General features: G+C 36.5%; 2 protein-coding genes across 2 annotated transcripts in view; one reads left to right on the top strand and one right to left on the bottom strand.

Moving 5' to 3' along the window:
* ABHD17B (abhydrolase domain containing 17B, depalmitoylase) overlaps positions 1 to 12018 on the bottom strand; it is a 56348-nt gene that overhangs the window by 10500 nt on the left and 33830 nt on the right. The window contains exon 2 of the mRNA XM_032866625.1: positions 2536 to 3005. Coding sequence (XP_032722516.1) covers positions 2536 to 3002 — 467 coding nt within the window. The 5' untranslated portion in view covers positions 3003 to 3005. The remainder of the gene's footprint in view (positions 1 to 2535; positions 3006 to 12018) is intronic.
* LOC116873072 (acidic repeat-containing protein-like) lies at positions 3541 to 7574 on the top strand. The gene is made up of 2 exons (XM_032866721.1): positions 3541 to 3572; positions 5614 to 7574. Exons 1-2 carry the CDS (start codon positions 3541 to 3543, stop codon positions 7145 to 7147), a joined length of 1566 nt encoding a protein of 521 aa, XP_032722612.1. The 3' UTR covers positions 7148 to 7574.

The following is a 12018-nucleotide window of genomic DNA, read 5'->3' on the forward strand; positions in this document are numbered from 1 at the left end:
TAGAACCCAGGTACCCTAACTCTTAGGCCAGTGACTTTTTAATAACACACAGATAATGAGCTCAAAGACTGTTACACTACTTAGAAATTCATCTGTTCAGCCCTTGTTTCTCATTCATTAAGTATGTGTGGTCAACTTTGTTTAAAAAGATGAATTAAATCAAGACTAGAAATTATTTTATAAAGTTTCCTTCAAATTGATCAGACGAGATGAAAAATAGGAAGAAGTTAACCACCTACAAGGTTTTATTTTTTATAACATATACGTAGAACACTGAATTGAATACTAGTATGTTCTGGTTGAATAAAGTTATCTTTTCATGTTACTGAGAAGCACTAATAATGAAGGCTATCTGCTAGAACTTAGCATCCTTAAAAGCTGTTCTAATCCACTGAAGTTATACTTTAAAATGAGCTGTATTCTCAATCAATCATTAAAAATATTTATTATCATATTTTCCTGACAGGTACTATAACTAGATTCAATTGGCTGAGTCTGGAAAGTGGGAACTCATTTATTTTTGTTTGTACAACTGAGGGGACTGACATCATTATACCTGAAACAGATTTTGACTCTGGTCATTTAAGGCAGTTTTTTTTTTTTTTTTTTTTAAGTATTTCTCTTTTGTTAGATTAGTAACCCCATTTTTTTTTTTTTAAGATTTTATTTATTTGACACAGAGAGAGAGAGAGAGAGAGAGAGAGAGAGAACAAGCAGGGGGAGGAACAGGCAGAGAGAGAGGGAGAAGCAGACTCCTTGCTGAGTAAGGATCCCAATGCAGGACTCCATCCCAGGACTCTGAGATCATGACCTGAGCTGAAGGCAGCTGCTTAACCAACTGAGCCACCCAGGAGCCCAAGGCAGTTTTTAAGTTTATAAATTTTTACCATTTCCTGTCCCCCACAACTCATTACCAACTTTTGTACCATTCACCATCTTTTCTAACTCATTAGGATGTTTTTATATCATTTCAAATGATTTAAGAAACCTCTTTATAGGAAACGTTGTTATGAGAACATCGTTTTATTATGTATCTTATAGGATTAAATGCTTCAAAAAGTATTTTCTAAAAAAGGTTATGCCTACTAACAAAATTGTGGAGGTTCTAACTAAAACCATTAATATTTAAACATTAAATTATGAATGATTAAGTTTTCTTTGAGTCCTTTAGCTTTAGTTTAAAATACTTTGGAAATCAGGTAGCTTATCAGTGGATAATATGAGGAATAACTTGAACTAAGACATCTTTATTGTACACGAACCATCTGATGGAAAAAACCCGGAAATCTACAAAACAGCAATATTTTTCAATACTGAGGACTAGGAAAGATTAAAGCAATTTCTAGTTCTCAAAAATGTATTGTTATAACTAAAGAATAACTGAAATGCTAAGAGAATTTGCTTAAATGATTTATCACAGGGCGCCTGGGTGGCTCAGTCAGTTAGTCCCATGTCCCACATCAAGCTCCTTGCTGCTCACCAGGGAGCCTGCTTCTCTGTTTCTCAGCAGAGGAGCCCCTTTGCCTGCTGTTCCCCCAGCTTGTGCTCGCTCTCTGTCTCTCTCTCTCTCGAATAAATAAAATCTTAAAAAGAAAAAGATTTATCATAAATTACCTTTTCTTTACATGAGATCATGTTTCCAAATTTTATTAGTCCAGAATGCAAAGTAAAAAAATCTCACTTTTACAGAATGCTTTAAAATTAGTTCCAATAAAATACCTGTAAGTCATACTTGTAAGAGATTACTACATAAAATAATGCAAACCCTGGTTTATGATTTTAACAAAAACAATCCAGCCTCTTATACTCTTAATGATAGATTAAGTAAATCATTAGCTAAGTCAGTTATTTCTCATCCCTTGAAATGTTGCACTGCAACTTTGAATAAACATTTTTATACCATACTCTACATGTTTATAAAACCAAGTATTTGTCATTGGCTTAAATTTTAAAGAAAATCACACACATGCACTAACAGACACAAATGAGATCTGTCTTAAAAACTATGTAATTCTGGGGTCCCTTTTGGCTTCATCAGTTAAGCACCGGCCTTCAGCTCAGGTCATGATCTCAGGGTCCTAGAATTGAGCCTCACATCCAGCTCCCTGCTCATAGGAGGCCTGCTTGTCACTCTCTTCCCTGGCTTGTGCTCTCTCAAATAAATAAAATCTTAAAAAAAATAAAATAAAATCACTTAAAAAAATACGCTATTTTAAAAAATTTAAAATTATAATCTAAGAGCTTAATTCTTTTCTTTCTTTTTAAAAAGATTTTTAAATTTATTTGACAGAGAGAGACACAGAGAGAGGGAACACAAGAAGAGGAAGTGGGAGAGGAAGAAGCAGGCTTCCCACTGAGCCTTAATGACTGAGGTACCCAGGCATTCCTAAGAGCTTAATTCTTAGTAGGTATCTATTGGTTAATATAATCTCTATTTAGTACTTCAAAACATGTGTTATAAAAACTACTTTTTTAATATAAGACAATTTTAGTTAACCATCATAATGTGCAAAACAATTTCCAATCATGATTTACCTTGTCCTAAGAGCAAGCCAAGCAGCTTCGATATCTGCATAGAGGTTCTTCTCTGTTGGTTTCCCAGAACTTGCGCCATATCCAGAATAATCATATGAGAATATATTACAATTAATCCGTGATCCCAGTCCTATGTAAAAGCTGCTCATCTGCCCGAGATCAACAGCATTTCCATGTGAGAAGAGTAAAGTATATTTGGCGTTGGGTGAACAACGCACAAACATGCAGGCAATTCTGTTGCCTTTACTGGTTCTAGTCATGAAACACTCAATAGCATCTTTTTCTCTAGAAGAGTATTGCCAGTCTGCTCGTTCTGATAGATGTAAAGTCCAGCGGCTTCCACTTTCATCACACATCAACGTGTAAGTAGGATCAGGTGGCAAAAACGCTAATTTTGAAGCAATTTTCCCAGGGCAAGGTGGACAGCAGAAGAGGCAACATAGCTCACTAAATGAAAGATTATTCATCTTCTGAAAAAGAAGAGATAGCAAATGTTTTAATTATCGAATATGGATTCTGCATTTTCATACAACAGAAGGTTAAAATAAAGGCACTGGTAAATTCTACTGCTGTTCAGTGTCTACTGCTATTATTTCAAGTATCCTTTGCCTAAACAGATTTTTGGAATCATTCTAGAAATAATTGAAATCCTCTGGTGAGGCAAATATTCCTGATCAGGAGATACTCCACCATTATAGGATGTCTCGAATAGTAGTGATTATATATTATGATATTTAACCAAAATATGAAAACTAATATGAAGAGTAGAGGTAATATTTGTTCTTGCTCTACAGATAACAGCACAGGAGGTATAAAGTATCTTTAGAGTAATGTGTAATTTTAAGTCAGTGAAAGTTCTCAGAATCCCATGGAAAGGTTAAGTATTTAACATGATACAGTAAATATATAACTATACCATATACATTGTTCATTTTCATAAATGAAATGCTTGCTATTTGGCAGGTATTCTATGTGTTATTACCACATTTAATCCTCAAAACCACCATGGTTGATTTGAGAAAAGAAGCTTGCACAGTGTGAGGCAGCAGTGGAGCCAGGATTTGACAACAGGCTCAACACTGTTCTACATCCCTGGGCTATACTGCCTCAAAGGCTCAGAAAACTATTTGTCTCAGATGTCTATCATTTATTTCTTTTAGCCATACTTCCAGTGGCTCAAGTAACTTATAAAACATTAAAACATATGTCTCTATGTAATTATTGCTCAAATTAAAAAGGATACAATATAAAGGCTACAAAAAAAAGGATAAAATCTGCTAACATTTCTTACATGGTTAGATGGGAAGGAGTGGTATAAGGTTTGAAGTCAGAAACGGTTGGAGTGGAGTTCCAACTCTACCACTTACTAGCTGTTGTTTGCTCTTGGGCAATTGTTTACCCTTTCAAACCTCATTGTCTTCCTAAGTAGATGAGGTCAATGCCTGGTTGTGAAGAACAAGTATCATGATGTGGTTAGGACATATACTACAGTAGTGGGGATACAAATGGCACACTTAAGGATGGTCCACTCTCTCTGTCTTTTGCATTAATATTTTTCAAGTACTTAGCTGATATTGAATCACGAACAAAAATAGGGTAATACCTGTTTGCCCTACAAGCCATTTCTTTTTATTTTGTCCTTTCTCAAATTTACTACCTCTTTTTAGCAGTAGGGGATGATTGCTTAGTTCCAGGAAGAAGGCATTTAAAAGAAACACCTTCTAGAGATTTGGTGGCACCTAATCTTCTACAAAAAAATCTAAACAGGAGGATGGAAAAAAAAATGTACATCACACCATCTGGAAAGTAAAAAAATGTCCTTTTCACCCACCACAGAATCAAAATCTTGTTCATATGTTCAACAGACATGTACTAATTTCCCTGTGTAAACTAATTAGGTAGAAAGGAGGAGAAACACCACACAGAGAAACAAAGACAGGAGTGATATAAAAGGCTTTTAAAAAGTAAGAGGAGGGCAGGAAAGTGTCTCTTGGAAAATAGGAAACACCTTTACTTGCTAGTCTATCTTTAGTCCTTTTCAACCTTCAAAAAAATATAGCACGAGTAAGTTAATGTCATAGTCTAGTTAATGTCAGAGTCTAGTTGGAAAAGGAGTCTGATAAAATAGAAATGACAATGAGGTGTCATCTTTAGTGATCACTCTGGCTCCGTGAAACACTGTACTGAGAAGGATTCTAAGGGCATATGCAAGGCTTGGCAGGCAAAAAACATGTCATAAATTAGTGATGTCTACCATAGGAGTTGGCTACAGATTTATTATCCTGGTCATGAGGATATAAGACGTGGTGAAGAGGATAGCAGGAAAGAAAAGTTCAAAGGGTCAGTTTAAGAGAAGGAGATGACCTAGGGGGAAAAAAAGATGAGGTATGATATTATTAATGCTATCTGCTTAATAATCTGTCTACAGCTATTTCTTGCTTCCAATTACCTTACAACTAGCAACTGCTAACCCTCAAGAGTCTATTAAAAGCTTGGTTGATAATAAGCTGTACATAGCTATATGTTCCTATAATTTACCTCTTGAACATGAAGACTTTTATATATATAATAATAATGTAAATTAATTTATGTAATGTAATTTAAAAATAATGTGGCTGACTGAATGTACGTAATACGCAGAGTTGCTTCTGGGGACGAACACCAAAGGAGAGAGGGAGAAAAGGTGCAGTGAAAGGATCTACTCTAATGAAAGGACAACTTGATTTTTTTTTTTTTTTTTTTTAAAGATTTTGATTTTTGAGAGAGAATGAGACAAGGAGGGTCAGAGGGAGAAGCAGGCTCTCTGCTGAGCAGGGAGTCTGATGTGGGTGGGAATCCATCCTGGGACTCTGGGATCGTGACCTGAGCTTAACAAATTGTGCCACCCAGGCAAACAAAAACCTTACTTCTTAATGGCAGTGGAATAAATTATTCCTACCACCATAGCCCCAAACCAGATAAGTGGTGTCTATTTAATAATAAAAACTTGCAAATTATCACTTTTCTAATAATAGGCCTGGTATAGGACAGCAACATAGACTTGCTTAAAGAAAGAAGTATAAATAACCTAAATTTTAGTATCATCAGAGCTAAACAAGTTATTGAGGAAAAAATTTTATTCTTGAAATTAAAAACATTAAATATCTTGGCAGTTGCTCAGGAGCTCCCTCGGCATCAACCACCAGCTGGAGGTGAGCGACGATCCGCCACGCTAGAGGCGCCCGGAGCAGACATGGACATGTCAGAAGAAGCAGCTGGCCAATCTAAGATCCAGGATGATGATTGTTGCATTCTTACTGTGGACTCAAGCAGTGATGAAGAGTTTGAGCCCTTTGGAACCAAAAAGAAGGAGCAGAAAAGGAACTTCAGCTATGTGGTGATTGACTCTGACTCTGAAGACGAATACTTCAGTGATAAGGTCAGAGCTCACATATCTGACGTCAGCAGCGAAGATGAGATTCTGGATGTGTTATCAGACACCGAGGAGCAGCCTGCCACCAAGGAGCCGCCAATAGTTATTACCGATGATGACAGTGATTTTGAGGGCCCTGTGCTCATAATAGACGAGGATTCGTATGATCAGGGCCAAAGTGCCTCAGAGGAAAAAGAGATGGAGGTCTTCACTGTCTCCCAAAGCAGTTCCTCTAATGATGCTGGGGAGCTGAATCGTGGTGAAAATCTGGGCCAGCCACCATGTGGTGCCAAAGCCGAGGTAGAGATTGCAGATGACAAGCCCGCACCTGTGGTGGAGCAGCCACGGAAGAGGAAGAGTAAGACCAAGAATATATGTGTGACACCCGCTGTGAGAGTCTCCAAAAGACGTGCGCCTACAAAGAAGAAGCCCGGTGCAGGGAAAATTGAAAAATGCACGCCCGGGAAAGCGACGTGCAAAATACCTGGATGTTTCCTGCGTGACCTGGAAAACGAGAAGCAGTATTCTGGAAGGAAATTCAAGCAAAATAAGGATAGCCTGGTTCAGAAAATCTACACCCTGTTTAACAGCTCGGTGTTTAATAAAAAGCTACCAGAGAAAATTGATATTGGCTGGAATAAAAAGATGCTGAGGACCGCTGGCTTATGCACCACGGGTGAGACCCGTTACCCTAAGAAGCAGCGTTACGCGAAGATCGAGATTTCCCTGAAAGTCTGCGACTCCGCAGACCGTCTCCGGGACACTTTGATCCATGAGATATGCCACGCAGCCTCCTGGTTGCTTGACGGCATCCATGACTCTCATGGGGACGCATGGAAGTATTATGCCAAGAAATCGAACATGGTGCACCCGGAGCTGCCCATGGTCACCCGCTGCCATAACTATAAGATTAACTACAGGATCCATTATGAATGTACTCGGTGCAAAACCAGGGTTGGCCGCTATACCAGATCCTTGAACACCGATCGCTTTATCTGTGCCAAGTGCAAGGGGCCTCTGGTCATGTTGCCGCTAACTCGCAAGGATGGAACCCCCATTGCGCCCCATGTGAGGCCCTTTGCTAAGTATGTGCAGGAGAATTATAGAACGATTAAGCATGAGACGGAAGGGATAAGCCATGGGGATGTGATGAGACGGCTGAGCAAGGATTATGCCGATAAGCGAAGGCAGGATCGTTGAGGTTATCTGGGGGCGTATTTCTGTAGGCTGAGCCTCCCCCTTAACTGCTAAGAAATTTTAGAAAAATATCTGTTTTGATAAGTGATGAATATTAGGAATATTAGGATTTAAACCATTTCTTTATAGCCTCATAGTGTTAACGATGATTGTTCTCAGGCAAGGATTCTGCTACTAAGCAATTTTGTGACCTTGAGGTACTCGTAAGCCCTTTGGATCAGATCCACTCTGGGTATTACTCTTAACATAGTTTTAACATGTAGAACACAATTCAGACACAAACTGCATTTTCAAGAGGGGCAGGTGGAGAGAAGGAGAAGGATGCTGGAGGTGATCGAATTTTAAAGGCCGCGCTCCAAGACCAGGGCTGCTGGCAGGTAGAACATGTTATACTTAAATAGACATAAAAGACAAGCATATTTCATGAATTTAGTTGCTCTTGACATTGAATAAACCTGTGCTGAGCCAATGTAATTGTTATTAAGACAAAAAAAATAAATAAAATGTTTCATGAAAAAAAAAAAAAAAACAAAACATTAAATATCTTGCTAAATTTAGTTGATTTTAAGTCCCATTTGTTTTAGTATATGCTCTGCCGAAGTGAGCACAGTCCCATTTGTTTTATATAAAATTCAGCGGAATAAAAATATATCATTCACCAGTTATTTCTTGGCTAACAAAGTCTTGAAGAGACAAGGCAGTAAATAATTGTAGGGGTAAAATCATGAACATCTGAAAGTACACAACAGCAAACAACAGATGACTAATTAGATAATTTAGAGCAGAATTTTGGACCAGACAAAACAAGGATTTAAAATAGTGGTGCTAGGCTGGCTTAGTCAGTGTAGCATGTGACTCTTTCAGGGTTGTAAGTTCAAGCCTCACACTGGGTGTAGAGATGATTACTTAAAATCTTTTTACTCTTTTTTCTTTTTTTTAAGATTTTATTTTTTTGTCAGATAGAGAGAGCACAGCAGAGAGCCAGATGCAGGATCTGGGATCATGACCTGAGCCAAAGGTAGATGCTTAACAGACTGAGCCACCCAGGTACCCCTTAAAAACAAGATCCTGGGGAAAAAAAAAAAAAAGGTAAATTATAATAAGCCAGTTTTTAAAAAAGAGGATACTTAAAGATGTAGTGGAAAAGTGTCATGAAGAAAATCCAACTGGAATCCCTGATTTAGAGAAATCAGTATCTGAAACAAAGAATTAGCCTGATGGATTAGGTATAAGATTCAATAACTAAAGAATGTATTAGTAAGCTGAAAGATCAGATTAAAGAATTCCCAAACAGGGAATTTTGCAGGATGAAAGGGATGATGATAGAGAAAACATAAAAGAAAATTTAAGGAAAATAGAAGTAGAAACACCAGTATCAATATTATAAAGGTCCTAGAGGGAGAAGAAGAAGAGAAAATAAAGACAAGAATCCAGGAACTTCTCAGAATTAAAGAAAAAATTCAGCCTGAAATTGCTCAGAGTGAGTGCCAAATATCTGAGAAAATTCTCACAGACTAGGCAAATTATAGTAAATATTAAGACTGCCAGAAACAAAAATATGAAAGTTTCTAGAAAGAATGACTACCTACAAAGGAACAAGAATCAGGTGAACATCTGACTTTTCAAAATCAACACTAGAAACCAGACGATACTGGGAAGATAGTTTCAAAGTGAGAAAGAAAAAAACCCAAAACTTTGAAACTGGAATTTACAGAGATAAAATAACATTATAATATAAGGATAAAATAAATTTAGCTGCAGGCATACTAAAACTCAGAAGGCTTACCAAACTGAGACCCTCTTTGAGAAACTCCAGCAAGGACAAAAATAAATCCAAGAAAATTCTATGAAATACGTCAGATATGATAAAGAATAGTTAATATAATGTTTTGTTTTGTTTTAAAACAAGCAATGGAGGGGGAAGAAAAGTCACAAAAAGTATATCCCCAAACAAACAAAAACTAAACATTTGGGGAATATGAACATAAAGAGAAGTGGAAGAATAGTTAGGGATTTAAGTGAAAAATGTGTTGAGTTCACTGGTCACTTGCCTTGTTCAGAATGGTATTACTATTGATAAACTTAAGACATGGAAGAAAAATATAAATATGACTATTAATGAGTCAGATATAACCACCATAAAATTATAGGTTCTAGGATATACCTGATATAGTTATATTCATTACAAATGTCCAGCTCTATTTGTCAGTGTGTTACTCAAGCAGTGTAAACTCAAAGAAATAATTAAGGGCATCTAGATAGCAACAAAATAAGGGAACAGAAAATCCCAGTAGACCCAAAAGCTGATTCTTAGATAAGTCATTTATCCTTTGAATAACCTTCTGACAAAGGATATGTCAATTCACCCCCGTTTCCATTTGAGGAAACAGAGGCTTAGAGTAGTTATGTAACCTAACAAAGGTCACACAGCTGGGTAAGTGACAGAAATATCTGGTATGTGTGGCAGAATGACTCTGGAGCCTGAACTCACAACTACTGTTTTGTGGAAGGAGTACCTACAGAAGATCGACAAACAGAAAGAAAAAAGCGAAATACCAAAAGACAACCGACATACAGTTTTTAAAGTTAAAAAATTAAAAATAAAAAACCCCAATAAACTAATTAAGTTAGAGGATATTAATTAAATTCTTGAGTAACATAAAAGAACAAAAACCCCAACCTAATTAAAAAATGGACAAAAGATCTGACATTTTTCCATAAAAAAGATACAAATGGCTAACAAGTATATGAAAAAATGTTCAACATCATTAGTTATTAAGGAAATGTAAATGAAAACCACAATGATACCACTTCATACCCGCTAGGATGGCTATAATAAAAATGACAGGGAAGACCAAAACTGACAAGGATATGGAGAAAGTGGAACCTTTATACACTGTTGGCAGAAGTAAAACGGTGCAGGTAATTTGGAAAACAGTTTGGTTAAACTTAAAATGTTTAAATACGGAGTGTTAACATTTGACCAAGCAATCCCACTCCCATGTAGATACAGAAGAAAAACGAAAACCTGTGTCTACACAAAAACTTGTACATGAATATTCACAATGGCATAAATTCATAATAGCCAGAAGGTAGAAACCATCCAAATGTCTATAAACTGATGAATGGGTAAAAAAAAATATGGTGTATCCACATAATGGAACGTCATTCAGTCATAAAAAAACAAAAACAAAAGTACTGATGGATGTATAAAGCAGAAGAATCTTGAAGAACTTACACCAAGTGAAAGGCAGTCACAAAAGATCAGTTACTGTATGATTCCATTTATATGAAACGCCTAGAATAGGAAAGTCAATAGAGACTAAGTCTAGGGCTATGGAAAATGGGAGGGAAGGAGAGCAATAGCTAGAGCAATAGGGTTTCTTTTGGGGGTACTGAAAATGCTCTAAAATTTGTTTGAGTAGTGGTTGCACAACTTTATTAATGTATTAAAAATCACTGATCTGTACATTTTAAGTAAATAGATTGTATAGTATATGAATTACACCTTTTTTAAAAATGTAGGCCCATGCTCAGGATGGAGCCCAATGAGAGACTTGAACTCAAGACCCTGAGAATAAGAGTCAGCCACTTAACCTACTGAGCCACCCAAGTACCCTGAGAATTACATCTTAATAAACCTCTTTAATGTGGTGCCTAGCTGGTACATTTGATAGAACATGGAACTTCTGATCTCAAGGTTAAGTTCAACACTAGGTATACAGGTTACGTAAAAACAAAATTCGTAAAAAAAGGGAAGCTTTTTACTATCCCCACCTCCCACCCCCTGCCATGGCCACGGCCTCAGCCACCAAGTCTATGGAAAGCTAAAGTAATTTTGCAAAGAGCGAGCTTAAAGTATGTATGTATTTGCAGGGTAGCTATGAATTTTCTCTCCCAGGTATTAAGAGAGACTACACAAAATAAAATAAAGATAGACTAGTGCTGACATAGAAACAAACAGACCTAGTTTTAACAGAATACAGAGCTTATAAATGGATGTATAAATGAGACTGTCCTATGACAAAGCTGGTTTCTCAAAGCAGTAAAAAAGGATGAATTCTTTAGTAGGATGTGCTGGAAAAATTCAAGTATTTTTTGGCAAAAGTAGTTCAGGCAAAAGTAGTTAGAGCCCTACTCCCCAGTATGAATGCAAAACACAAACTCCAGATGGATTAACAGATCTAAAAGGCAAAATTAATATAACTTAAAAAAAAGAGAGAAAATATTGGTAGATTTAGCTTCAAATGAAGATTTCTATTCAGTGAAAAATGCTTTGGGAATAATGATTTTCAACTAAAATTATCAGAGTTAGCATCTTAAATATGAGGAACTTCTACAAAAACAAGAGGAAAAAAAACCAGTAACTCAGGAGAACAAATGGGGAGAAGATATTAATAGGCAATTTACAGGATAAAAAGGCTATCAAGTATATTAAGAAAGGCCACTCTCACCAACTATCAGAAAAATGCAAGAAATATTGCTTTAAAGCTATAAGAAAAATAAAAATTAGAAAACTGAGTAATGTGAAGTATTGGTAAGAACAGGTGAAGAAAATAGGAACCTTTCTGTGAACTGTTTGATATGCCATTCTGTTTACCTATGACCCAGAATTCCACTTAGGTAAGAACTCCAAAGAAATACTTACAGAGATCCTTCAAGAAATGTGTACAAGGTTGCTTGCAGCATTATTTGTATCAGGGTATTAGAAAGTAACATAGATTCCATCACCAGGAAATGAGTAAGTAAATGTTTTGGATGCAGATAATGGAATATTATGCAGTTTGATGGCTAGAGCTTAAAAATACAGTACTGGGTGAGAAAAAAGGAATAAACTGAGATCTATACTATCATTAATGAAAATTAAAACCACA

Source organism: Lontra canadensis, unplaced genomic scaffold (genome assembly GCF_010015895.1).
Source record: "Lontra canadensis isolate GAN:19392208 unplaced genomic scaffold, GSC_riverotter_1.0 scaffold31, whole genome shotgun sequence".
Taxonomy (NCBI): domain Eukaryota; kingdom Metazoa; phylum Chordata; class Mammalia; order Carnivora; family Mustelidae; genus Lontra; species Lontra canadensis.